The 27,756-nt window shown below is 40.8% G+C and overlaps 2 protein-coding genes across 4 annotated transcripts in view; one reads left to right on the top strand and one right to left on the bottom strand.

The window, feature by feature from the left end:
* EIF2AK2 (eukaryotic translation initiation factor 2 alpha kinase 2) overlaps positions 1-21,340 on the bottom strand; it is a 34,187-nt gene extending 12,847 nt beyond the window's left edge. The window contains exons 1-11 of the mRNA XM_044772243.2: positions 21,120-21,340; positions 13,699-13,833; positions 13,223-13,340; positions 10,760-10,905; positions 8,361-8,487; positions 7,991-8,070; positions 7,726-7,822; positions 6,115-6,137; positions 4,629-4,691; positions 3,003-3,125; positions 86-205 (exon numbers count right to left, since the gene is read on the bottom strand). Coding sequence (XP_044628178.1) covers positions 86-205; positions 3,003-3,125; positions 4,629-4,691; positions 6,115-6,137; positions 7,726-7,822; positions 7,991-8,070; positions 8,361-8,487; positions 10,760-10,905; positions 13,223-13,340; positions 13,699-13,817 — 1,016 coding nt within the window. The 5' untranslated portion in view covers positions 13,818-13,833; positions 21,120-21,340. The remainder of the gene's footprint in view (positions 1-85; positions 206-3,002; positions 3,126-4,628; positions 4,692-6,114; positions 6,138-7,725; positions 7,823-7,990; positions 8,071-8,360; positions 8,488-10,759; positions 10,906-13,222; positions 13,341-13,698; positions 13,834-21,119) is intronic.
* CEBPZOS (CEBPZ opposite strand) overlaps positions 20,674-27,756 on the top strand; it is a 47,388-nt gene continuing 40,305 nt past the window's right edge. The window contains exons 1-3 of one of the 3 annotated variants that reach the window (XM_070512254.1): positions 20,674-20,753; positions 21,743-21,960; positions 24,936-25,086. The gene's annotated coding sequence lies outside the window, so the exon portion shown is untranslated. Of the gene's footprint in view, positions 20,754-21,350; positions 21,961-24,935; positions 25,087-27,756 lie in introns of those variants that run through there. The other 2 variants (XM_070512255.1, XM_070512256.1) reach the window with 2 other exon arrangements.

Genomic DNA, 27,756 nt, shown 5'->3' with positions numbered 1-27,756 from the left:
TTAGTGGCCTTATCTGCTGGCCCCCACACAGTAAACAACAGTTTCCATCATCCTATTATGGCTAAGAGAATTTCTTTTTAGTTACCTTGAAAGATTTATGCTTTCCTCAGGATCATAATCATTCCCAACCCAACAATTAGAGTAGTGAACAATATTTGGATGATCAAGCTCTGCCAAAGCTTTCACTTCACGCTCTGCCTTCTTTCTTAAAAAAAAACAGAGAACATAAAAGTGTCAGTATACATCCCTGATAACAACTACAAACACCTCAACAGAAGACAACTATCCACACTCCCTTAGTAGACAGTTGCTATGGTTCCCATACCCAGGGTTTTAGAATGAAAGCCAAGGAGACTCAAAAGGAAAAAGTGACCATACAGAAAAAATACGGCTGTTCTCACTCTCAAAAGAAAAAGGAGTGACTTAATTAATTCCAAACATCAGACAACTTAAAAGTCATCTGTAGTAGTCCTTGAAATGCCAGGGATACAATTTTTGGTAGCTAATTCATCCATTATGTTTTGTTTAAACTTGTGTTAAAATCACTTTGGATTTCATAAGCAAATCCCATTTGGGCAGCAAGGGTTGGTAGCCCAGGCAGCAGGAAGAACCTAATCCAAAATTTTCAATGTGTGTCAAAAATATACAAAGGGGATAATCTATGCAAAGAAACTGAGACTTCGCAGCACATGTGGGAGCTCTACATGCATGCGCAGTCAAGAGCTAAGACAATTCTATGCTAAGTGGAGGAAATCAATTTGAGATTTCAAGGACGAGAGAGTAAAAGCAAACATTCTACAATTTGATTTTTTCATCTGAAAAGTTCTATATGACATAAGATTTGTAAAAAGAAAGAAATTTTTCATACATCCACAATCCTAACAATCAGTTATTACTTTAGATTATTTCTTATAGTCTTTCTTCATATACATTTTTATATATTTGTAATTAGAGTATATAATTTTATCCTATTATTTTTCACATAACATGCTATCTTTACAATTTTCCTTGCTGTTTCAATCTGTATAAGCATCACGTATAAACTTTTTAATGTAAGATTTCAAAAGTATAAAAAAGAAGAGCAGATAGTATAATGAACCCTACCCAGCCAGCACTGTTTCATCAGATGAAACAGTGATTAACTCCTGGCCAATCTTGCTTCATCTATTCTTTTATCCACTTCCTCAACATCCCCTTGATTATTCTGAAGCAACTCCAGCATCATATCATTTCATTTGTAAATATTTTCAGTACATAACCTTCATTTTTAATGACTGCAAAACAGCCATTGATCAGGAGGAAGAACAAAACATTTCTTAATCATTTCTTTATTGTTGGACATTTTGTTCTAATTTTTCACTGTTATAAATGACTCTGTGATTTATATCTTCTTATATAGTTTTTTCCATAATATGGATAATCTCCTTAGAATAGGTTCCCAGACAGGAAACCCATGGGTCAAAGTATATAAACATTTTTATGGATCCAGATTAATATTTACAAGCATATTTTTAACTGTGTTGTACCAATTTATGAAACCACTAGAAATGTCCAAGACATTGCACTCTTATCATCATCAAGTATTACCATTAAATAAAAAATGCTATGGAATGGAAGGAACAGTACTTCACTCCTGACAAGCAAAACAATGGAGAAGGAAAAAGACTTGTTTTGATGCCAAGTAGGTATAAGGATATTTCAAGTGCAAGGTAGTGTCCATGGGATAGAAAGTGGGTTTGTTTGATTAGGATCAAGAGCACCCAGGACTCCATGCCTGCTTCTCCTTTGCTCATGTCATTTTCCTTCTCCTTCTCTAGTCCTTGAGGGATGTCTGGCCAAGTTACACATGGAAATTGCCAGAAATCAACAAGCAAGATTGGTGAACACGTGATTTAAGATCTCCTTCCTAGGTGTTTTCTTTGCTGAAGGAGATCTATTATCTGGTAAGGTAGGGGATGGGCAGATAATACATAAACAAACATGGAAAGCAATGGGTTATAATGGGAACACAGTGGACTGGCATTCCAGAGGATGAGTTCTATATCTCTACCTGCTACCACAGTAGATAGTATTCAAAGATGGTCACCATCAATTCCTTCCCTTCCCATACGTGCATCCAGGCCTCAGATTGAGAGGTAGAGTTTATTTGTTCCACCCCACCCCAGCCTTGAATCTCAGCTGGCCTTAGTGACCTATTTAACCAACATAATACAGAGAAAGTGACATTCTGGAATTTCTGAGACTAGGTCAAAAGTAGCCTTTGCTGCTTCCTCCTGGTCTCTTGGATGACTTGCTCTGGGGAGCAAGCCGCTAAGTTGGAACCCGGCCACTAAGTTGCGAGAAGCTCAGGCTACATAGACAGGCCGTGTGGATGCACTTTGTTAAACAGTCCCAGATGAACTTCCAGCCCACAGCCAGCATCAACTGCTAGCCATGTGAGTGAGCCATCTTGGATGTCCAGCCTAGTCAAGCTTTCAGATGACTCCTGAGCGCAAATACATGAGAGATCCTAAGTAAGAATGGCCCAGATGAGCAAAATCAATTCATAGGACCATGAGAGATAACAATAACTTGTTTTTAAGTCACTACATTTTGGAGTCATGTTTTATGCAACAATAGACAAGCAGAACAATTACCAACTAGCTTTTACCTTAGACAAATCAGTTCCTATCTTTGGATCTCAGTTTCCTCATCTGTAAAATAAGGAGATGAGACTAGAAAATCTCAAAGGTCATCTTAAGCCAAATGATTCTATAACTTCAGTTTTCATCAAGATAGCCTCAAAAAGATGACCAATGGTGTATCCCCTTGTTAAAGGAAATAACTATAGTAAAGTGAAATCATTTCAGAGTAAGCCAAGCTCCTGATGGTAGCATGACATTTTTAAGGAGGACTAGAAAAAATAAATAAGACGCTAATGAGGAAGAGAGGTACATAAAAAAGCATAGTGCAGGTTCAACACACTTTCCCATTCAAAAAAAACCAAAACATTTACTACTTACTCACGGTCATATTTAACACGTTTAATAACATAAGTCTTCCCATCAAGTCTGTGTTGTGCTTTGAAAACCTGGCCAAATCCACCTGAGCCAATTTCTGATATACTTCTAAAATCCTTGATAAACCTTAAAAGATAAAAGCCAGTGTCATTCTGAGGTTCAATGCTCGCCACCCTCCCTGCCCCGCCACCCCTCCACTTTCCCTTAATGTCACTGGTGAAACGGACTGTATAACAAACATGACTCTCCCCTTCTGAATAAGAAGGGTCCACTTCACAGAAACTCCTGAATCACAAAGGATAGTTCCTCTGCCTCCTCCTCCCAATATAGCAGATCACCCCTGGGAGTCACAGTCAACTCCAGTCTGTACAAAAGCCATAATAAAGAATCTTATCATAAGCGTAAGACTTTAGCAAAAAGCACCATATTATGTTCCATAGCTACCACCAAGTTGTTATGAGAGAAATGAGCATGTGCTCTAAGCCTGCCTATGTTTGGAACCACCTGGTTTTCCCCTCTCCCTTATGGCCCACACGCCATCATTAAGCCCTGCCAATTCTTCTTCCAGAACATATCACTGGTACGTGCCCACTTTCCCCATCTCCAGCATCTTCACACCAGTCCAGGCTTCCATGAGGCTCCTGCAGTCCCTTGCTAACTAGACACTCCACTTCCTCTCCCTCCGCCCTGCCTCCCTCTCCAGTTTGTGCGTGGCACTGTGTCCCTGCTCACTGCACTTCAAGCACATGGCCTTCTCTCTGCTCCTTGAACACTCACATCGCCCTTCCCACTTTCACCTTCCCACACGCTCTTCTTTTGCGTTTTCCACAGAGCCTCCCCACCTCCCTGTGCTAACTCATCCTTCCAGCCTCCCCACAAACATGACCCCAGAGAAAGCCTTGTCTCATCCCTCACTCTAAACCCAAGGGTCTTGTTTTCATTTCTTACGACATCATTGCTTTTTCTCAGACCTCTGATCATAGTTTGTAATTATAGACGTTTTCACGTAATCCCTACAAAACTCTAGGAGGGCAGGAGCTGTTCCTATCTGTGCCTGCTATAAATCCAACGCCCAGTACAGTGCCAGGTACCTAATATATTAGGTTCCTCTTAAACAGTTGTTGATTCTTTATTGTTTTTTCAAAACTTGTATTCAATGTCCCTCTGTCGCAAACAAGCCTCCTTTGTTTTAGATATTTTATTTAAACCTGAACACACCATCTACCACAAGAGGAGCCCTTTTTCAAAGGGAAATCTGGTATGGAGCTGGAAAATGGAAAATAGACCCAAGTGGATCTATTCTGATTCCTGCACGAGTACTTTATTTGAAAAAAATAACTAGCTCATAGGAATACTTGCTTTCAATATTAAAAACTTCCAAAGATGTCAGAGAAATCCACATAAGCCTCACAAAGATCTGTGTTTACCACATTCCATTTGGATTCATCTAAACTTTACTTCTCTAAGAGACATGATCCTTTCTGGGCTTGACTGTGCTGAAACAATTAAACTGTTTGGGTAGAAATATTAATTTAACCTGCCTGATGTCCAACAGTCGCTTAAGAAATTTTTGTTGAATGAGCAAACATATTTTTAAACAAATTCTTTTTTTATAGTTTTCCCTCTTACCTCTCGTCCACAGTATACTTATTTGTTTCTTGCACAGGAGAACTGAAAGTAGGTGCCAAACTTCTAAAAGTAAAGAGAAGAATGTAAAATTCAAATAAAACTGAAATCAAGCCAATTCTGGCAGTCTAGTGGTTACGATTCAGCGCTCTCACTGCCATGGCCCAGGTTCGTTTCCCAGTCGTGGAACCACACCACCCAACTGTCTATTGTCACACTGTGGCTCACACTGCACCTCACCTAAAGAACTAAAACTAACAACTAGGATACACAACTATGTACTGAAGCTTTAAAATAAAAAACTGAAATCAAGTATAATTTGTTTAGAGTATGTTTTATGCCATGCACTAGGCTTTTTATATTTCGAGTCAACTATTAGAATAATAGGTTAGCAAGTGTTAACCTTTTTCTTTATAAACAATATACTTATGGCTCTCCTCTGTCCTCTAATAGTTTTTCATTCCTTTCCTGGTTCCTTTTCTTTGCCTTGACACATTTATGGTTGGCGTGCTTTTCTCCTTTTCTCCCGCCAGACTCAAAACCTCAGGAAAGAGATCTCCTTGCACTCTCATTCTGGTTGCTTTTCCTTTGTACTTTATTCCTTACTGGTGGTAAGCCACCTGCAACCGGAAGTTCAAACGCTACCTAAAATTAAATATGTCTAAATTCCAATCTTCCCTCTAAGCCTCTGAGTCTTCAACTTCCTTAACACCATCAGCGCCGTGATTCCTGTCTGCCTCTCATCCACGAGGAACAATCTTCAAATCCTTTCTCCTTTGTTCTCCTTCACCCCGTTACTGCAACTCTCTTCCCTCAAGTTATGTCCACCCCTTTACAGTCTGTCTCACACATTCTCCTCATCCCTCCTCACTGCCACTATAATCGTGGCTGGTGGCTGATCATCTCACACACAGACCTCTCTTCTCTCTATCCAATCACCCACATTAGGAATCATCTTTCTTCAACACATCATCTACAGTTCAGAAGATACTGGTGGCTCATAACGGCTCCTGCTGCCATCTCACTATGTTTACATTCTTGCTTTTCTCTTCAGTTAAAGAAATCAATTCGCCATAATTTATATAACATTTGCTCTTTTTTTCTTATCCAAGTTATTACACCATCTCTACCCTGCCTGCTTGTCTGCAAAATAATGCGCTTCTCTGAAAAACTCCTCTCCAAACCCACCTCCTCTGTCAGCCTTGCCCAAAATAATGCCTTAACCAATTACTCTAGCAATATCCCCATAGGCTTTCATGTCCACAGTGCAGTGTGTGCGTACATTCAAAGATTTCTCTACATAGTTAAAATTATTTGTTTGTAGATTTCAAGTTTTTGTGATCTTTAACCATGCTTTCTACTTCTGAAACTCCACTCAAAAAGGCATCCAAAATGCTACAAATACTGAAGACTTAATAAATTAGGCTCCCAAACTAAGTTTAAAATAAAACTTCATTTCAAAATACATTCAACGCACAATGACACTCACCTTGCTGGCTTCTTGCGGCTGCTCTATAACAAAAGAAAATGGAAAATCCTATCAGATGATTAAATCAATTATTTTGCTTTTTCTTGCTATCCTTCCTCTTGTACTTCTAGATGGCTCTGTGGCCACATTTCTTTGTCCATAAGATCAACAGCCTCATCAGTCTGTGTACTTTCATCAAGTCCTGCTTCTCAGTTTACTTGGCTTTTTTAATGTTCTCATGTTACAGCAGCCAGACAGTAGCAGGAAGGACAAAAAAACGCAACTGTAAGGCACGTTCTGCAGCAGGACTGATTCTCCGGGTATAGAATACGGCCTCCCTGACGATCCCCTGGCCAGTGGATCTCCACAAGAACGTGTGCATCGCAAGCATCGAAGGGCTAATGGAGACGCAGATGGAGCCCAGGGATCTAGTTTCAAATCCTTCCCCAAAGGTTTCTGATCTGATCACCAGTTAATAACTGCCATGCTGATTTTTTCATTTTTAGCACAAATTAATCATTTTAATATTTAGCAAAAAGAGAAGTCTTCACCGTCTCTAAAAAATTAGTTGATTCATATGCACTTTTATTCTGGTAGGCTTTGTGGGTTTTTTTTTTTTTTTTTACCAATTTAAATATGTTGACACAGAGTGGGGAGCATCAGATTAAGATTTCTTTAGATCATATCCCCTGTTAGCCTCAGTATAGCATGATGACTATGTTATGATTAATTTAGCCATTCTGTTAATGGACTATATTTTTTCTAATCTCTTCCTATTACAAATGATGTTGCAAAGAACATGCTTAGACGTGTTTCTCTGTGAACACATCTGAGCCTTTCTCTAGTAGACATCACCAGAAATGGAATTGATTGGCAGTACAGCATGCACACCCTCCACTTTACCAGATATTGCCAAATTGTCTCCAAGATGGTTGTACAGATTTGTACTTCCACCAGCAGTGTACAATAGCTAAAATCGGAACACAGCTGTGCCAATACTTAGTTTTGCCAGACTCAAACTTTGACAATCTGACTGGTTTGCAACGGTGTCTGTTGTTTTCATTTTCATTTTCTTGATTACTAATGAAATAAAGCATCTTTTCATATAGCTGTTGTCCATTTGGGTGTCTCTTCTCTGAATTGTCTGTTCAGATCTTTTGCACATTTTTCTACTGAGTTGCTTATTTTTTTCTTATAGATTTTTTGCAGTTCTTTATAAAGAGGGTAGTTTTGTAACACTAATCATCACCACAAAAATTACCTGATTTTTAAGTTTAGGTTCTAGTTTAAGTTTAGTTCTGACTTTTCGAAACAGAAGCAGAAGTACATCAATCAACCTTTGAAGTACTGTACAGTCGGTAGAAGGTAAGAAGCAAGCGCCTAAGAACATAGGAAAATATGAAGGTGAGTAGGGAGAGAAAGATGAGATTGAAGAGTGGAAGAATTTTGCATGTGAGGAATGGGGATTAATAAAGAAAGGAGAGAGTCAAAAGACTGCCAAATACTACTATTTAGTAAGAATGCCTGAGATGAAAATAGAAAAACTACGGTTGGGGACTGGGGGTCATTTCTAAATGCAAAAACACAAAGAAAAACAAGATAAACTAGGAAGCTGAGAGATCAATACTATACCATATAAGATGGAAAAGAATTGTTTAAACCGTTGCTGTCACAATTTCTTTCCCATGAATTTGTTGAGAAGCCATTTTCAGGTGATGATTCATAAGCACTAGAAGAAAAGGGGATGACTATTAGTTTATGAATTCTGTCTGTTTTTCATTGATCAGTAATCTCTTTCTCTAAGTTCTCCTTAAACATTAAACATTTTCATAAAACTTTTCTCTTTCGGGTAGCAATGTGAATTTGTTCCATATCACAGTTGCTTATCCATACTTACGAAGAGCTTGTCCTGCAAGGGTCTCCTCTGAAGTCATTGGACGCAGGAGAGCAAGAACCAGAAGACAGTGGGTCAGCTTTCTGAAAGACAGAGTGCCTCGTAGCAGGTTTGAGCGCAACTAAGTTACTCCTCGACAGGGGCTCAGTCTCTGTGTGCCAACTAATCACCACGTCTATTTCCCCACATTTACCAAATGCACAGCCACACACAATTACGAGATTAATACACGGCTCATCGGTGGGACAGAGAATCAAGGAATCCTTCCGCTATGTGATTGGCTGTCAAGGCATCATGTAAACAGAGTCAAACCTCAAATCAACTTCAGAGGCAATTTTAAAATATAAAAATTAAATCCAAAGGCAGTACATACCATTGGGCTTCCTTCTGAGGATATCTGATCATAGGCAAGTTTAGCGGCTAATTGTTTTGCCTCCTGTTTTGTGGAACCTGAAGCAATAGGGTATTCTTTCCATCCAATTTTGTATTTACAACGAAACCTAGGGGAAATGACGGAGCGTATTTACCCACATACCAAAAAACAGCGAATCTAACTTACGATTTGAAAAAAAACCACATATTAACAAAAAGGCCTTAATATAACACAAATTAAAAGGTATATTTATATTTTATATCTTGTATAATTTAATCAATAAGATGGCTGAGCAATTTGCCAGAATAACCAGGATTAGCTGACATCTCAGCTTGCATCTTCCAGGCAACTTCTAACTCTTGCTTCATTGAAAGATCTGGCACAAAGGCATTAAATGGTGATTTTTTTTAAATTCCCCAAAGGTTAAAAGATATGGAGGCAGAGGAGGAAGAGAGAGATCCAGTGAATTTTTCAGAGATGGTCAAATGGGAAAGAAAAAGCCAGATGAGAAAGAAAGTGGGGCTTCTACAGGAGAAACAATGAGAGTACAGTTTTGGAGGGGATGGGCAAAGCATGGGTTTTGCTCCAACTTTTCAGCATTTTCTGCCCCCTGCTTATGTGCACAAAACACCTAAGAAAATCCCCACAGTGTGAAGACCTCATGCTGAAGTCCACACCCTCCTCATATTAGATGTAAGAACATTTGTGATTAGGCAAGGACACTTGGATAACTGTATAAAAACTATATTTAAGTTGGCAAAGCAATGGACATGGTAATATATGTCATGGAATCTTATATATATAAAATCACAAAATTATTCAAGTATTATTTGCCATTGAGGGAAACACATCCAACCACGATGAATCTTCTCTGCTAGGCCCTGAAGGGAGAGTTAGAAAGCTGGGCTGAGTGACCGTTCGTTTCTATAGCTTCTATTTTTCCCAGGCACCCCATAAATAGACTTCTCTTTTTTAGGTATCTAATGTTAGAGCATTTAATTCAAAGGAACCAAAGAGGTGCACTACAGAAAAACAAAATGGCCTCTTAATTTATTGAGATTAACCCACAGAATTCACTTTTGACTACAGATGGTCCCCGATTTACGATGGTTCAACTTAGGATTTTTTGACTTTACAATAGTGCAAAAGCAAAACACGTTCAGTAGAAACCATGCTAGGAATTTTGCATTTTGATCTTTCCCTGGCCTAGCAATACACAGTATGATACTCTCTCGTGACGCTGTCAGCCATGGGATCACAAGGGTAAACAACTGACACGCTTACAACTATTCTGTACCCAGATGACCACTCTGTTTTTCACTTTCAGTCGAGTATTCAATAAGTTACATGAGACAGTCAACACTTTCTTATAAAATAGGCTTTGTGTCAGATGATTTTGCCCAAGTGTAGGCTAACGTGACAGTTCTGAGCATGTTTAAGGTAGGCTAGGCTAAGCTGTGATGATGGGTAGGTGTATTAAATGCATTTTTGACTTATGATATTTTCACTTTATGATGGGTTTATCAGGATGTAGTCCTACTGTAAGTTAAGGAAAATCTGTCTTTCATTCCAATGAATATTAGCACATTATTCTCTTCCTGGCTCTGGCCTAAATAAAAGCCATCAGAGTAAAAAGTAAAACACAAATAGCTGAACAAATTCAAAGGGCACTTTCCTAAAGTGGCTGTTAGGACTGTCGACCACTTAGATTTTCTTCTTCTCTCTCATTTGACTGACTGTAGCTGAGAAACAATCCTCCTCATGCTCATTCGCTTTCTGCTTTTTCCAGGTCCAATCCATTCTTTATCCTCACTTCCAAAGTCTGAGCTCACCGGTGACGTCCTCGGTACCTGAAGCTCCAGTCTGTCCCTCTCTAGTAGATCCCTCAGACCCTGGTCCCCTCATAGTCTAGGGCGAAAACTCACTACTTTCAATACATGGTACTTGTCCATAAAGTGACATTATTTAATCAAATCTGAAGGACAAACAGCTCTCTAATCTGACAGTGGTGGAAAGAGAGTCATCCTGCAGGCGTGATAGAGCTGTTTTCACACAGCCACTGCCACTGTGATCTCCGGGATGAGAAATTTCTACATCCCTCAAGCAGGGAGACCCCATACTCTCTTAGGTTTCCTGCAGACTAAACCATCAAGATATACCTCAGAAAAAAAGGATTATCCAGATTTGATCAATTATGGGATACGGGTCCCAAGTCTTCAGCAATTAATCATTTTAATATTTTAATTACGAAGATGTCCAATTGCCTATAAATCATATAAAACCTTCAGTAAAGAATGTATAGAAAAGGACAAATATGTCTAGAAAATTAGACATGAAAATAAGCCCACTCTATTACTTAGATACAATGAAACCGAAGGAAAAGTCGAACGACATCTCACCTTTTGGGCCCGCCATCCCTTGATTCATATTGTTCATAATTTAGAGAGAGTTGATTCCTCTGGCTATATGTATTAATAAGGCCTATGTAATTCTTGGGAAGTTCTTCTGAAGTATCTTTCGTCAGCAGTGGTAAAGAACTAACTGTCTACCAAGAAGAAAATAATCTTGTTTAGTTAGATGATAATAAAGATTTAACTCTATTTTGTCTAATATAATTACTAAATGAATAATTTGAAAGACAACTTAGATTTTATGTATTTTCCTACTATATTGCCTTGAGTAAAAGTGTAAGTATATACTTTCCTGTACCAGAAAAATCCACAAGAATAGATTTTTAACAATAGGAAAGGAATCACTCATTTTCCTTTTCATAGTTTTGTAAGGAAAAAAATAAGTCAATTTTTCTATGACCCAGCCATCCCATTACTGGGTATCTATCCTAAGAACCTGAAATCAGAAATCGCAAGAGTCCCTTGCACCCCTATACTCATCGCAGCATTATTTACAATAGCCAAGACCTGGAACCAACCTACATGCCCAGAAACTGATGATTGGATAAAGAAGATATGGTATATATACACAATGGAATACTACTCAGCCATAAAAAAAGACAAAATTGGCCCATTCGCAGCAACGTGGATGGACCTCGAGGGTATTATGTTAAGCAAAATAAGCCAGTCAGAGAAAGACGAACTCTATATGACTCCACTCATAGGTGGAAGTTAACATATTGACAAGGAGATCTGATCGGTGGTTACCAGGGAAAAGGGGGGGGGGGGGAGGGCACAAAGGGGGAAGAGGTGTACCCACAACATGACTAACAATAATGTACAACTGAAATCTCACAAGGTTGTAATCTATCATAACATTAATAAAAAAAAAAAAACCCTCAATTTTCTCGTTTATCCATACAAAATATAACACTTTCCAGCTTGCTTACCCTTTGTAAATCTCAAAAACTAAGATAACAAATATTGATGTAAAGCCATATCCTGGATCACAACTTAATGGGAAAGATGAATATAATAGATATAATAGCATCATTCCTTTCATTGTTATCCACACCTCTTTTATGCTTAATCTGACAAAATCTTCTCCAAAGTTTTTCTACTTTATTAATCTTGTCAAAGAACTTTGGTTTTATTAATTTTCTTTATTGTTTCTTTATTTTCTTTTACATTAATTTCTGCCCTTATTGTTCTTATTTTCCTTCTGCTTTTTAGGGAGAAGGTATTCTATTGTTCCTTTTCTAACTTCTTGACGTGGTTTTCTGGCCCATTAACAATTTATGAACTTGTGATTTTGCCTGATTTATTTTTTTCAATTTGGGCTAGAAGGGTGACATCTTCAAGCAAGATTTTTCAGGAAAGTATCTTTTTTCTTTTTAAATGTGAGTAATGTACTTTTTTTTTTTTTTAAAGATTGGCCCTGAGCTAACATCTGTCCCTGATCTTTTTTTTTCTTCTCCCCAAAGCCCTGAGTCCGTAGTTGTATATTCTAGTTGCCGGTCCTTCTGGTTGTGCTGTGTGGGATGCTGACTCAGCATGGCCAGATGAGCAGCACTCAGTCCACAACCAGGATCTGAACCAGCAAAACCCTGGGTCGCCGAAGTGGAGCCTGCAAAGTTAACCACTTGGCCACGGGGCCGGCCCCCAGTAAAGCATCCTGAAAGCTCAATTTTTCCAAAAGTTTCAATATCTGAGAATGATCCTCTTTTGTCCCATGTGAAAATGAATTCTTGTCTCATTTTACAGCTGCTACTCCACCGTCTGCTGGTTTTTAACGTTGCTGTAGACAGCATGATACTTTTTTTCATTTTTACATTTAAAATAATTTCCTTCTTCTACCTACACACTTGTTGGATTCTTTCTCCATCCCTGGAGCTCAGTACTTTCCCCAGGTTTGATGTTGCTCTTGATGGTTCTGTATTTTTCTGTATCTGTTGAGTTGTTTTAATCTGTATCCAGGTCTTTATTTCAGTAACATTTTCTACTGAAATCTCTTCAGATAGCTTTTTATGTACAATTTACTCTGTTCTCATCTTCAGGGATACAATTATATGTGTGTTGGTTCTTCATTATCTGCCCTTCTTATACATCCTCCTCCTCATAATCACTTTCATCTCTATCCTTTTCCACTGAATTCCCTCAATCAGGTGGAGGGACTCCTGCCAGAACCTGTCAGCTCATTTCTCACTGTTTCCACTCTTGTTCAACTTCAGAGTGTGTCACTGCTGTTGGCACACTGAATAGGTATTATCCAACTTTGCCCACCATTTCCTAGGTGTACCTCTCATGCAGGGTTCTACAGAAATGGAGACAGGAAAAAAGATTGAACTAAACTTCTGAATGTAAAGGAACTTGCACATGGCTTTACTCTGTCCGTGAGTATTTTCTCACAGAGAAAAATATAAACTATATTTGTGAATTCCCTTTTACTAGCAAAAAAGGGCAATTACTCACCTTGTTTTCTCGAAGTATTTCAACAGCAATTTTGGCTGCAGCATTTTTGGCTTCCTTCTTTGATTTACCTTCAGCTTCCGGAAATTCTCTCCCATTTATTATAACTCGAAATGTAAACCTGATTGCAAAGAAAATATTCACAAAGTATTATAAAACTCATGCATTATCTAAGGGCAAGTGTTCCAATCACCACTGACTCCTAGGACTACCTTTGAAGATTTTTAACCTATGTTCAAAATGAAATTTAAACAGTCACCCTAAACAGCCAAATTGCACATCATCTTGAAGGATGCAAAGGCTTAGACCCTCTTTTTCTCTGGAGTACTCAGAAGTTACCACTTTATGCCAAGAGGACTTTCAAAGAATTCTGCAGCAACTTTACTCTAGAGATAAAGTATTGACTTCAAAATTGTGCCAGACTGCCATTCTCTCAGTTTATATTTTATAGGGATATGCCCTTTTTTATAGCAACTTACGTTAAATCATGTGGAGGTCCTGTCTTAGACAGTTCCCGAAAATCAAGAACCACATTATGCTTCTGACGATATTTATTAAGTTCTTCTATGAAGACACCTGGTGAAAGATGACTGGCCATTTCTTCTTCCAGTAACCTACAATAGAAGAGATGTTTGAAAGAAGTGACACTCATGGAACATATTTAATCTGATTTTCCCAATCCAATTTAAGAGACCAAATAGAGTAAGAAGAATCTCCTCTATACGACTTATCTTGTCCCCATATAAAACCAGAGAAAATTTTTTTACAAAATCTCTTTCTCTCTCACGAACAGCACAGTTAAGCTAATTTTTTCAAAATTTTCAACTTTCAAAACTCGATTGGTCAAAAAAGGAAGGCGCCCTTCTCTACAACTGCTCTCTGCTTCCACTGAGCATCAAATGCAAGTCTGTCCACTTACTTGAGAAGGTAAAAAGGCCGCTGGAGTGGAATTAGAATTCTTTATGTTGAGAAGAAAACGGTGAAGAGTATATACACAAAGTGAAGTTGATGAAATCATGAAGGATTTAGCTGCATCGAAATAGATTCTCCTATAAAACCCCCCAAATCCTCCCTTTGCAATTTTCAGATCAATTGTAGGACAATTTACCTGGGTAACTATGACCCCAGTTTATGAGTCTCACTGGACTGAGACAGAAGCAACGATTTAAATTATAAACAAAATCTAAAGGATACAGAATCTAAATATAAAAACCCAACTATAACACTCTTCGAAGACAACTTGAGGGTAAATCTTCATAACCTTGGATTTGGCAATGGGATCTTTGCTATGACAGCAAAAGCACAAGCAACAAAAGAAAACATAGATAAATTGGGCTTCATCAAAATTAAAAATATTTCTATATCAAACGACAATATGAAAAAAATGAAAAGAAAATCTACAGAATGGGATATTTATAAATCATATATCTGATAAGAGTCTAGTATCCAGAATAGAAGAACTATTACAACTCAACAACAAAAAGACAACCCAATTAGAAAACAGACAAGGGACTTGAACAGATATTTCTCCAAAGAAGATACAGAAATGGCCAACAAGTACATGAAAAGATGCTCAATATCATTAGTCATTAGAGAAATGCAAATCAAAACCACAACAAAATACCACTTCACACCCACTACGATGGCAATAACAATAATAATAAAGAAAATAAGTGTTGTTGAGGATGCGGAGAAACTGAAACCCTCATACATTGTTGATAGGAATAGAAAATCGTACAGCCTCTATGGAAAAGAATTTGGTGGCTCATCAAAAACTTAAACTCATAATTACCATACGACCCAGCAATTCCATTCCTAGGTCTATAAGCAAAGAATTGAAAAACAGGTTTTCAAACAAATACTTATACAGAAATGTTCATAGCAGCACTATCTACAATAACCAAAAAACAGAAATGAACCAAATGTCCATCAACTGATGAATGGTAAAGTAAATGTGGTATATCCACACATGGAATCTTATTCAGCCATAAAAAGGAATAAAATATTGAAACATGCTACCACAGGTCGGCCCTGTGGCTGAATGGTTAAGTTCACATGCTCTGCTTCAGCAGCCTAGGGTTTTGCCAGTTCGGATCCTGGGCACAGACATGGCACCACTCATCAGGCGATGCTGAGGTAGCGTCCCACATAGAAAAGCCAGAAGGACCTACAACTAGAATATACAACTGTGTACTAGGGGCCTTTGGGGAGAAGAAGAAGAGAAAAAAAAAAGAAGATTGGCAACAGCTGTTAGCTCAGGTGCCAATCTTTAAAAAGAAAAAGAAAGAAACATGCTACCACATGGATAAACCTTGAAAATATTATGCTAAATGAAAGAAGCCAGAAACAAAAGGCCATATTTTGTATGATTCCATTTTTATGAAACAACCATAGATGTTTAGGTAAATCCATAGAGACAGAAAGCAGACTCTGTTAATCTCTCATTTCTTGTTGGAAAGCTCTTTTGATTTTCCTTCTCCCATGGCCAAGCTTTCTTCCTAGCACTTCTTAATCTTTTTAGGCTCTAAACGCTGGTGTCCCCCAAGGCTTGGTCCAAAGATCCTATTCTCTTCACTCTATGCTTTCTCCTCAAGGTGATTTCTTTCACATTCATAATTTCAATGATCAACTATTGGTCATTAACTCTAAAATTTACCTATCACTCATGATATCTCATATCTTACATATCATTCTCTTTGAGTCTCAGATCTCTCTATCCAACATCTCTACTTAGACATCTTGAAAGAACCTCAAACTCAAAAGATCCCAAACTGCATTTATGATTGTCCCCTAAGCTGACTGGAGTTTCCTTTCTTAGAAAACGACTTGACCATCCATCCATGTCTGAAAAGGAGGCATCCTTGACATTTCCTTTCCCTAACTTATAGTCCATAAGTCAGTCCTGTCCCCAAACCCTTCTACTTCTCAATCATGTCTATAGCCACCATCCTGGTTCCAGCTGTCACCATCTTACTGCTGGACTGCTGCAAGAACCTCAGAACCAGTTGTCACAACCACTGCAATGCCTTCTCTCCCCTGCAGCCATCATGATTTTTTTCTTACTTTTTTTTTCATTGTGGTAAAATACGCATAACATGAAATTTATCCCTTAAACCATTTTGAAGTGTACAATTCACAAGCATTAAGCACATTCACAATGTTGTGCAGCCATCACTGCCAATCCTTCTGCAGAACTCTTTTCATCTTCCCAAACAGAAAGTCTGTACTCATTAAACGCTAACTTCCCATTTCCCCAAGCTCTCAGCCCTGGGTAACCAACATTACTTTTCCTCTCCATGAATTTGCCTTCTAGGTACCTCATATAAATGGAATCATATATTCGTCCTTTTGATTTTGGTTATTTCACTTGACATAATGTCTTCAAGTTTCATTCATGTTGTAGCATGTGTCAGAATTTCCTTCTTTTTTAAGGCTGAATAATATATTACTGTATGTACGTATCACGTTTTGTTTATCCATTCATCTGTTGATGGATATTTGGATTATTTCAACTTCTTGGCTATTGTAAATAAGGCTGCTTTAAACATTGATGTACAAATATCTGTTCATGCCTCTACTTTCAAATCTTTTGGGTACATACCTAGAAGAGGAACTGCTGAATCATATGGCAATTCTATGTTTACCATTTTTTTTTTTTTTAAGATTTTATTTTTCTCCTTTTTCTCCCCAAAGCCCCCAGGTACATAGTTGTATATTTCGTTGTGGGTCCTTCTAGTTGTGGCATGTGGGACGCTGCCTCAGCGTGGTCTGATGAGCAGTGCCATGTCCGCGCCCAGGATTCGAACCAATGAAACACTGGGCCGCCTGCAGCGGAGCGCGCGAACTTAACCACTCGGCCACGGGGCCAGCCCCCTATGTTTACCATTTTGAGGAACTATCAAACTGTTTTCCACAGTGGCTGAACCATTTTATATTTCCACCAGCAATGCACAAGGGTTCCAATTTTTCCATATCCTCACCAACACTTCTTGGTACATTTTTTTAATAGCAGCCACATTGTGATCTTTTTTAAAGATCAGTCCAATGATGCAGCCCCCAGAAGCCATCAAAACTGTTCCTGTGAAGGTTACCAATGGCTTACCCATCTCTAAAACTAGTAGTCGGTTCTCAGTCCTTGTCTATTTTCCTTAAACCAGAAATAGACGTGGTTTCTCATTCCCTTCCCCCTCCTCTTTCTTTCTTAGCTTGGATCTCTGAGACATCACACTCTCCTGGTTCTCCGCCTCTTTCACAAACTTCTCTGTCTCCTTTCCTGGTCCCCCTTCATCTTCCCTTCTTCTAAATATTGTACTGTCCCAGGGCCCAGTCCTTAAATCTCTTCCCTAGTCTACTTCCACTGACTCTCCTGGTGATCACCTCTAGGCTTGTGGCTTTAAATTCCACATATACAATGATGGTTTTCAAAAGCATGCCTCCACCATGGACTCTTTCTTGACTCACAATTGCTTCTGTCCAATACACTCCCTCCTGAAATGCTCCTGACTCTACCCCTTCTGCTGCCTTTGCCTGGTCAACTCCTACTTCCTACAGATCTCAGATCAAATGTCATTTCCCAGACACCCTAGAAGAGGTCCTAGTTTGGTCCTCTACCACAGCTCTTGTCCCCTTTATTGCAACTGCTTATTTAACTGACTGTATTTCAAAAGAGACCATGAGCTACAAGAGGGAAGAGACCAGGCTCATAATAGGGGCTCAATAATGAACAAATGAATACCCAAATATCTCCAGATCTCCCCCACCTCCAAGACTTGTCATGTGCTTTTCTCTCTGCTTGGAATGCAATCTCTGCATCCTCTATCTACCACGCAATTCCCACTCATCTGTGAGGATCAACACAGCCTTCTTCGAGGCTGGGGCTCAGCTAGTACTTCTCTGTGGGCCTGTCACTCCACCTTGCCCAGCTCCCATCACAGCTCCAACTGCTTTTTAAACGAGTCAGTCAGCTCTTTAGGGAGCAGGTTCTATGTCTTACTCACCTTTGTATCACCAACACCCAGTGGCAAGTGGTAAATGCTGAACACTTAGACGGTGTATAGGTAAATGAGAAAATGATTCATTAAAATTAAATACTCCACTTTAAACCTCCTCACCATCTCCCTTTTCTTCATCTGCTGTTTTCTGTGCATTCTTTCTTCATTCATTCAGTAAATGCTTATCATGAGTCAAGCACTGTTCTGACACTGACTATACAGACATGAACAGGACAGAACAAGTCCCTACCTGCATTCCACTGAGGGAAGAAAGAAAATGACCATGTCCAGAAACAAACAAAGGAGTGAGTAATAGGATGATCAGATGGCTGGAAATGCTATGATGAAATTAAATAGCAGTGCAGGATAGAGGGTGCATTGGCAGGTGTGGGAGAGATATGAGGGAAGTAGTTTTAGACACAGTGGTCAGGGGAAATCCTCTCTTAGGAGGTAATAGTGAAATAAAGCTGGAATGATGAGAAAGTCCATCATACCAAGATATAGGAGACAGCATCTCAGGCAGAGGAAACCTTGAGGCAGGAAACAGCACAGCCTTTGAAAGGATACCAAAAAGGTCAAAGGGATGCACTGCACAGGGAACACGGAGAAAAGTGTAGGAAATGAGTCAGAGAGGCGGGCAGGTGACACAGCACAGAGACCTTGTAGGTCGTGGTCAGGACTGTGGATGTTATTCCAATTGCAATAGGAAGCTATTGGAGGGTTCTAAACAGAGGAGTGATGTGGGGGGGTTTACGTTTTAAATGATGACTCTGATGCCATGTAAAGAACAGAGTCTGCGGGCCGGGTGTGGAAAGGGGAGCAGAGCATGAGCAGAAGTAGGCAGACCAAGCAGACGCTGCTGCAGTGGTTTGGGTGAGCAATGGTGGTGGCCAGAAGGAGGAGCTAGAAGTGCCCGGAGTCTGAGCAAAGGCAATGCCTTCACATTCCTGCTTCGAGTGAGGACAGGGGTCGGCTTTAGGGCCACACAGATCTGGGCTAGACCCTCTCTGAGCCTTTGATTCATAATCTGAAAACCCGATCCACTGGTTGTTGTAAGGAGTAAATCAGATGAAAAATATCCAGCAGAGTCCCCCACACCACTGGTCCTCCATCAATGGTGCTCGGGTCTACAATTCCAACATCCAAAACGTACTAAATACGGAGTTTTATTTTGTTTCTGGTGGGTTTGTAGCCCGCTGTCTAGACCTGAACTGACATGAGTTATTTAGAGTCTTTAGGACACTGTTGTCTATTGACACATTTCCCTGCAGAAATGTGTTTTATCAGAGTGTCGCCCCCAAATCCTGTTGAGAACATCATATAATAGACAGGAATTATGCTGCCCTGCCTTTCTAAAATCCAAAAATCTCTCAATACAGGAACACACCTGGCCCAATAGTTTCAGATAAGGATCCGCAGACTACCATTATTTTCAGGAACCAAAGTGTCATTTGGTTTAGTCACAATCACGAGACCACACACCCAATTGGAGTGGGTCATAGATCTGAGAACAGCAGTTCTGGAAGAGTCCTCAGCAATTATTTCACCTGAAGACCTATCAAATGCTCTAGATCCTCAGCACTTTTAACTCTAAGTAACTGCTGATCATCAGAATGACAAGCCAGTTTGAATTTAAGTGACATAAATGGGTAAACTAATAAGGTGCTGAATTGGTATGTGTGAAAAAGTACTTACCAGTTTGGAAGAAAAGAAACAGCAGGTTTCTTTTCAACTATTTTAAATAAATCTTGTTTTAATTCCATGTTACCATTTTCCTAAAAGAAATCACCACAATCACTAACAAATGTTATGTGTCCATCTTACTCATGCCCAGAAGTTACTGTGGCTGTGCCTCTGCTCCCTTCCGGCAGACCGCCAGCCTCTCCAGGGCCTGCACAATGCTTGGCATACAACATCCAGTCAACTAGTATCTGATTAATGAAATGAATAAACTACAGGTCGAGTGTTATGGATCTTCAGGTTCAAATGAGCAAACTGAAGAACAAGAGTATAATCTGCCCAAGATTCTAAGCTCCTAAGTGACAGCAGAGAGTGTACCTTTAGCTTCCATGTGGCAACTCATTTTTATACTAAAGAAATCACAGGCAATAGGAAGTCTCATTAATCTGGAGTTCAAAGGATAATTTATGAATTGCCATTCATCAAACAAATATTTAATGAGCACCTATTCTGTACTGGGTGCTAGGGTTATACCAGTGGACAAAACCCTGCTCTTGTGAACTCACTAGTGGAGGAACATGGACAAACCCATAAAAATGCCCCAGGGTGCTGAGTACCATGTTGAAAATCAAAGCAGAGCAAGAGGAACAGTGAGGGAAGGACACGGTTCTTTTATATTCAAGTTGTTTAGGGAAGGCTGCTCTGCTAAAGTGACACTGGAAGAAGTGCAGGGTAAAGCGAGGGACTGGCCCGTGCAGCTATCTGGGGGAAGAGCTTTCCAGGAAGAAGAAACAGCCAATGCAAAGGCCCAGAGGCAGGAGTGTGCTTGGTAGTGCCCCAAGAACAGCAATGAGGCCTCTGTGGTGAGAGTGGAGGGAGCAGGGGCCTTGCCTGGGGACCGATAACCGTTTACAGGATTCTGATGAGATGGGAAGCTATTGGGGAGGTCTGAGCAGGGGAGTGGCCTGTTCTGACCTAAAGGAACCCTCCCGCTGCTACGGTTTGGGGCTCGGGGCACAGAAAGGGGCGGGGGCTAAGGCCGGGCAATCGGGAAACAATTGGTACCGTCCAGGCAAGAGATTTTGGGCTGGGTATTATTCAGCCAAGTGGGGGGGGGGGGGGGCAGTGCAGGCCTCCGCGCTCCCCGTCTGTTTGTCGAGGTGGAGGGCGTATCTGCTTTCCCCCGGCTCCCCTGCCCCCAACCCCGGCCTGAGCGGTTCGTTACTTACTCTGCTAGAAATTCTTCGCGGGGAGAAAATGGCTTTCAGTTGCCCCCGCGCTACACGATCGTGTCCCCAGGTCGGGACGGCCCCGCAGCTCCGCGCAGGCCCGGGCCGCGCTCCGGGTCGGGACAGGGGCTTCTCGGCGCGCCGCTGCTGCCCGCGGAAGTCCGGCCGGCTCGGGCACTGCTCTCGGTTTCGTCTTCCCGGCGGGCTCCGCCTCCCGCCCCGGCCACCCGCCCCTCCCGCGCGGGGTCGCGGGCAGCGCGCGCCTCCCCGGGCCGGCGTCTGGGACGGTGCCCGGGCCCTGAGCCGGGCAGGGTGCGGAAGACCCCCGAGGCGCTTGCCGAGCCAGGCTCTGGGATCCCCGATCGCCTTTCCTCTTCGCCGCAAGCCTTAGAGGTGGGATGGGGCAGTCGGTATCATCGGCTCCATTTTACAGCAGCAGAAACTGAGTAAATTAACTCGCCTAGGGTCCTCACTCTGGAAAGTGGCAAAGCCAGGGTTCAATTCGAGGTCAGGCCCCTAAACTACCTACCGACGCACCCCTCCCTGTCGTCACCTTTACAAGGCTGGGTAGGGAGGCCTGGGAGCATAATCTTTCTTCAGTCTGTTTCCCCCCATCCGTCCAGATCCTTGCCAGCCGCTGGAGCGAGCACCGGCCAGTCCGCAGTTAGGACAACTACCTGCCCGCGCGAGACCTCATGGAGTTTATGACCAGAGCCTTTACCAGCCGTCGGCGGTTTATAGGAAATCCTACTCACCTGATGGACTATGACACACTCCCAGAGAAGTACTGGCTCACTGACACCGCGATGGAGGAGCCTAGGACTTACAACAACGCTACAACGTAGGTGCCGTTACTATGCCCGTTTGACAGATGAAAAAATTGAGGCCTGAGGCACAGAGAAGTTAAGTAACACAGCTAGTAAGTAGGGGAGCTACACTTAGAAACAGGAATCTCAATATCTTGGCTGGGGTGAGGGAAAGAGGTGGTCCCAGGATGGACCTCAAGTGTAGATGAAATGTTGGGCATTGATTGGCTGTAGGCATCCTTTCCCACTTCTCTGCTATGTTCTTCGGTACTGCACAGTATCAATGGCTAAAAACTGTATTTTCCTTGAAGCTCACTCAGGTCCTGGGCAGGATTTAAGTTACCCAAAGGTGAAGTACTGGTGGGAGGTTTGGAAGGCAGGCGGGAGGCAGAGCCATATTTCTGTGGCATTTCCAGGTGACGAGAGCTCCTCCAGTGGTGAATATTTGCGGGATTCCATTTGCCAGTTTTGTGGGTGTGGGATGGCTGCGGCAGCAGCAATGGCAGTAGCAGTTACAAGTTTTCTGACTTTTTGAAGCCCCTGGACTGCCCAAGAGAGCTTAAAGAAAAACGACAAACTCAAGGACCATTAGAGGACACATGGTTTAATAGGTGCCCCAGAAGAACCTCTTATTTCCTGGAGCCTCAGGGTAAGGTTGCAAAAATCAGGTGTAGAGTCAATGCTGCAGGTAGCAGAATTACTATATAAATTTAATTTGCAGGCTCACCGGCTCTCCATGAATACTGAGGGCGTTTACTGGGAAAGAATGAGGCCCTGGAACTTTGGGTGGATTTGAATGAATCCAAGTGAGACTACCCTGCCAAATTCTGCTGAGTCTCCACAGTCCCCCAGCTGTGTTTGAGAAGGCTGGTACAGCCTAGCTTGAAGAGCCTGCAGTAGTCACCTTGCAAAGAGGTGCTAACTCTCCAGATGCCCCATCCCTACCTCATGCCTTCACTCCTACAACTAGAATCGGATGCTAGGATGCTCCAAGAGGATATGGACAAGATTTGATCAAGAGGAGATAGCTTACACAGTAAAAGAATTGCAAGATTTTACTATTTTTTAGTGGAAATTAAACCCAGGAAATATGCCTGGAAATGATTCTAAATGTGACAGGAAAAAATAAACATAATTTAGATTATGCACTCAGTGTGCTGGTTAGCAACTGGGAATGGCTCTAACAGTTGGTTCAGTTGGTTTATTCCAGTCTGGGCTCAGTGGTGGCCCACCTTAAATAAAATTGTGATGCCAAGTAATACAGATGAAGAAATCAAAAATACTTAGGGAGTCAGGAATGTTGGAGTAGATTAATTAGATGCAGCCTATTCATTCACTCCCTAACCATATCTCCCAAGAAGATCCAGAGGACCCTCCTTCACCAGGCATTGAGAAATATATTGGAGTGGGGAGCATCAGCATCCGCGGTCAGCCACTGCAGGAGGGGAATGTCGATGGGAGATGCTGCCATTGAAAAACCTCCCAGATTTCAATGGGGATTATGGCAGATATCTGAGACCCCCGTGGCACTCACTCCTGCTCTATCAACCCGCATCTCTGAACTCATGGGGAGTTCCCTATGACCAGATGACTGAGAAAGAAAAATTTGAATGAAGCACAACACTGGCATTAATCAGAAGTGGACTGATGTATTACTATAGCCCCTCCAGGAGGTGGCCCTAAAAGATAGTGGGAGAAAGGAAATCCTCCCAGCGGGCGGAAGTTTGAACCGTACGTTTAGCTGTCACTTGGAAGGAGAGAAAGCCAGCGTCTTGGACAGAACCAGTGGCTAGCAGTTTAGCTGGATATTCAGAGATTTGGAAGGAACAAGATCAGAGGGTGAGGGATACAGAGGTCTGGGGAAAATGATGTGGGTGAAACCACTTCTGGATGTTGCAGGTTCATCGTGCCGTCAAGGCATCAAGAAAATAAGGGGGTCACTGAACTGGCTGGGCTGATCGATACAAATTCCCAAGGGAAAACAGTGGTGCAGCCACACAGTGGAGTCAGGGAAAAGTGTGTCTTCACCCCAGGGGTTTCTCTGAGGTTCTTTTTAGTAATTCCATGTTCAACGATAAATGTTAATGGAAATCTACAGCTACACAGGCAGGACTGTTAAGGGCTCAGGTCCTTCAGGATTGAAGGTGTCACCCTGCCAGCTGGGGAGACTTCCAAGAGCAAAGTGAACAATGAATAAGGAAGTTATAAACCCACTGTGATCTCATGACCTGCTGAATAAGAAAGGACCATAGAACCTATGCATTGTTTCTTGCTGCTTTGTTTTTGTATGTATTGGTGAACTTCTTTTAATTGCTTTTCCCTTTCCTTTTATATGAGATTTGCCAGTGGTGGTGAATTTTGTAAGATAGTCTTTAGGTAAGAGTGTGTTAAGGTGGGATTGTGACTAAAACAGAAGAGGAAGGAACATCACATAGAAATGGGTGTGGAGATATAGGGGAAAGGATAAGCATGTTTTCGTTTGAAGGAGGGAACAGCTGCATTAGGTGGGAGAATAGTTTTGTTGTTGGCTTTAAAGATTGTTGGTAAAAGGAGTGGACTATACTAGATATTGTTAATTTTTATTTAGTTTCCATTCTCACTCCCTTCTGTGTCTCCTCATCTCCTGGATTATAATGTATGGAAGGTTAAAATAGCATTTTCCAGATTTCTATGGAGTTAAAATTCCAGATATAATTTGAATTCCTCCAATGACTGATGAGCAGTGTTGCAAGATTTGGAAGATGGAAAGGAAGATAAGGCCATCTTTCTGTGACAGAACAGGCTGACAAACAAGCTCCCAGGCTCAGGGGTGTTTGCAGGAGCAGGACTCCAGTTTCCCTTGTCAGTTCTACAAGGGTATGGGGCATCTGTGGTGGCAGCAGTGGCAGTGGGAGGGTTCTGAACTTTGTATGGCAGCTACAGTGGAAGTTTCCTGATTTCCATTCTGCCATCTCTTCTGACAATTATGTGTTCATTTCCTGCTAAATCTTTCTGCCTGACATACTTACAGTGGTTCCTGTTTCCAGTACTGAACAAGGAGAAACCTCCCTGAAAATGGAGCCTACACTGAAGGAATAGAGTTGAGAAGTGAAGATTAAGAATCAAGTCCTTGTTTGAGCTCTGGATCAAGCCTCACCTGAAGCCAAACTCATCCTAGACTGGTCAGTTATAAGAACCCTCTACCTCCTTTTCTTTCTACTATAAACCAGTTTGTGTTTGATTTTCCGTTTGCTGCATCTGCAGCATCCTCACTGATCTGATATTCTAAAAAACACTTCTTGGAAAAAATCCTCTCATTAACTTATTCAATAAATATTTATTGAGTGCTTACTATGTGCAGCACTATACTGGAAATACAGTGAGTGCTTTGTTTAGAGTTTTTATCATGAAAGGATGTTGAATTTTGCTTTTTCTGCTTCTGTTGAGAATATTATATGATTTTTATCCTTCATTTTGTTAATGTGGTGTATCACATTTATTGATTTGCATCTGTTCAAGCATCATTACATCCCTGGAATAAATCCCACTTGATCATGGTGTATGATCCTTTTAATGTATTGTGGAATTTGGTTTGCTAATATTTTGTTGAGGATTTTTGCATCTATGTTCAACAGGGATATTGGCCTGTAATTTTCTTTTCTTGCAGTGTCCTTGTCTGGCTTTGATATCAGGGTGATGCTGGCCTCATAAAATGAGTTTAGAAGTGTTTCTTCCTCTTCAATTTTTGGGAATATTTTGAGAAGGATTGGTATTAATCCTTTAAATGTTTGGTAGAATTCATCAGTGAAACCATCTGATCCTGGACTTTTCATTGTTGGGAGGTTTTTGATTACTGATTCAATCTCTTTGCTAGTAATTGGTCTGTTCAGATTTCCTGTTTCTTCATGATTTAGTCTTGGTAGGTTGTATGTTTCTAGGAATTTATCTGTTTCTTCTAGGTTATCTAATTTGTTGGCATATAATTGTTCGTAGTAATTCTCTAACAATTATTAGTATTTCTGTGTTATCACTTGTAATGTCTCCTCTTTGGTTTGTAATTTTATTTGAGTCCTTTCAATTCAGTTTGTAAATTTCTCACTATTTACAAACCATACGGCAATAAAGATTTTCCTTCATGTATCATTATGCAAACAAGGGAGAATTTCTCCAGGGTATATGCCTAGGTGCGTGATTGCTGCATTGTAAGGTTTATAGACATGTAATTTTACCAAATTTCTTTCCAAAATATAAAAGAGTACATTTCTGTTCCTCCTCTCCCATCCTTTGTGCCGTTGTTGTCATACATTTACTTCTACGTATATTATAAACCCCAAAATACATTGTTATTACTTTTGCTTTGAATAGACAATTATCATTTACAGAGATTTAAAAATGAGCTCACTGACCCCTCAGCCCAGGCCAGCGTTTTGATTTGCAGCCTAGTGAGACCCTGAGTTGAGGAGTCAGCTTAAACTGTACCCGGACTCCTGAACCATGGGAACTGTGAGATAATAACTCTGCTATTTAAAGCTGCTAACGGTGGCAATTTGTTAGACAGCAATAGAAAACTAATCCTGTAATTAAAATTATTTTCTGGAAAATCTTGTATTTACCTATGAGTACTCCCTTGGCTCATCTCAAATTAGAGGAACTGCCCTATTCTTGTTGGCATTCTGGTTTTCACAAAAGAATGTGAACCTTAACACAGCTTCACTGAATAATGGTTCAGATTTAATCAGTAACACAGAGGATCTATATTTCAGATAGTTGCCGGGAAATATAATCTCAAATTCACTGCTGCCCAATACCTAGGAAAAGCTCCGTATAAAACAATGTTTGTGGAGAACTATCTACAGGATACTTTGTATAGTCCGTCTGGTTACTCTAACACTTAGATACCTGGGGGAGGCGGAGAGAAGTTAATATAAAAATCGCTAAGGGAATAGATGACTATGGTATCTGAGATGCCTATTTTAATATAATATTTTTACATTTTAAAAAAGGCTTGTTTTTGAGACAAACCACAGAAAACAAAATTCAATAAAATTTCCTTGGCCAACAGGAAAAACAATGAGGAAAGTATTTCTTATATATACCCACACATTCACCATTTCTGGTACTCTTTATTCCTTTGTGTAGATTAAATTTTTCATCTGGTGTAATTTTCCTTTTGCCTATAGCACTTCTAATATTTCTTATAGTATACATAATGTTAGGGACTATTTCTCCCAGTTTTTTTTTTTTTCATATAAAAGGTCTTTATTTTTTAAAAAAAGCTTCAGTACATGGTTGTGTATCCTAGTTGTTAGTTATTAGTTTTTTATGTGAGCTGCCGCCACAGTGTGACAACTGACAGATGGGCGGTGTGGTTCCACGACAAGGAAATGAACCCAGGCCGTGGCGGTGAGAGCGCTGAATCTTAACCACTAGACCACCAGGGCTGGCTCTAAAAGGTCTTTATCTTCCTTTTTTTTTTTGAGGAAGATTAGCCCTGAGCTAACATCTGCTGCCAATCCTCCTCTTTTTGCTGAGGAAGACTGGTCCTGAGCTAACATCCATGCCCATCTTCCTCTACTTTATATGTAGGACGCCTACCACAGCATGACTTGCCAAGTGGTGCCATGTCTGCACCCGGGATCTGAACCAGTGAACCCTGGGCCACCAAAGCGGAATGTGTGTGCTTAACCGCTGTGTGACCGGGCTGGTCCTCAACAGGTTTTTTTTTCCCAAGTGGCAAACAGCTAAGTTACTTGAGTTCGATTCCAGACTTGCTTTTAACTTTTGTTATGTGGGTGTAGGGCTAATTTACTCTAGGGACAGCTTAGTAGTATCACTAGTAAGATATGACCATT

The sequence above is a fragment of the Equus asinus genome, chromosome 6 (assembly GCF_041296235.1).
Source record: "Equus asinus isolate D_3611 breed Donkey chromosome 6, EquAss-T2T_v2, whole genome shotgun sequence".
NCBI lineage: Eukaryota > Metazoa > Chordata > Mammalia > Perissodactyla > Equidae > Equus > Equus asinus.
Note: the sequence above shows the minus strand (reverse complement) of the source record. Positions and strands in the feature narration are given on the sequence as shown.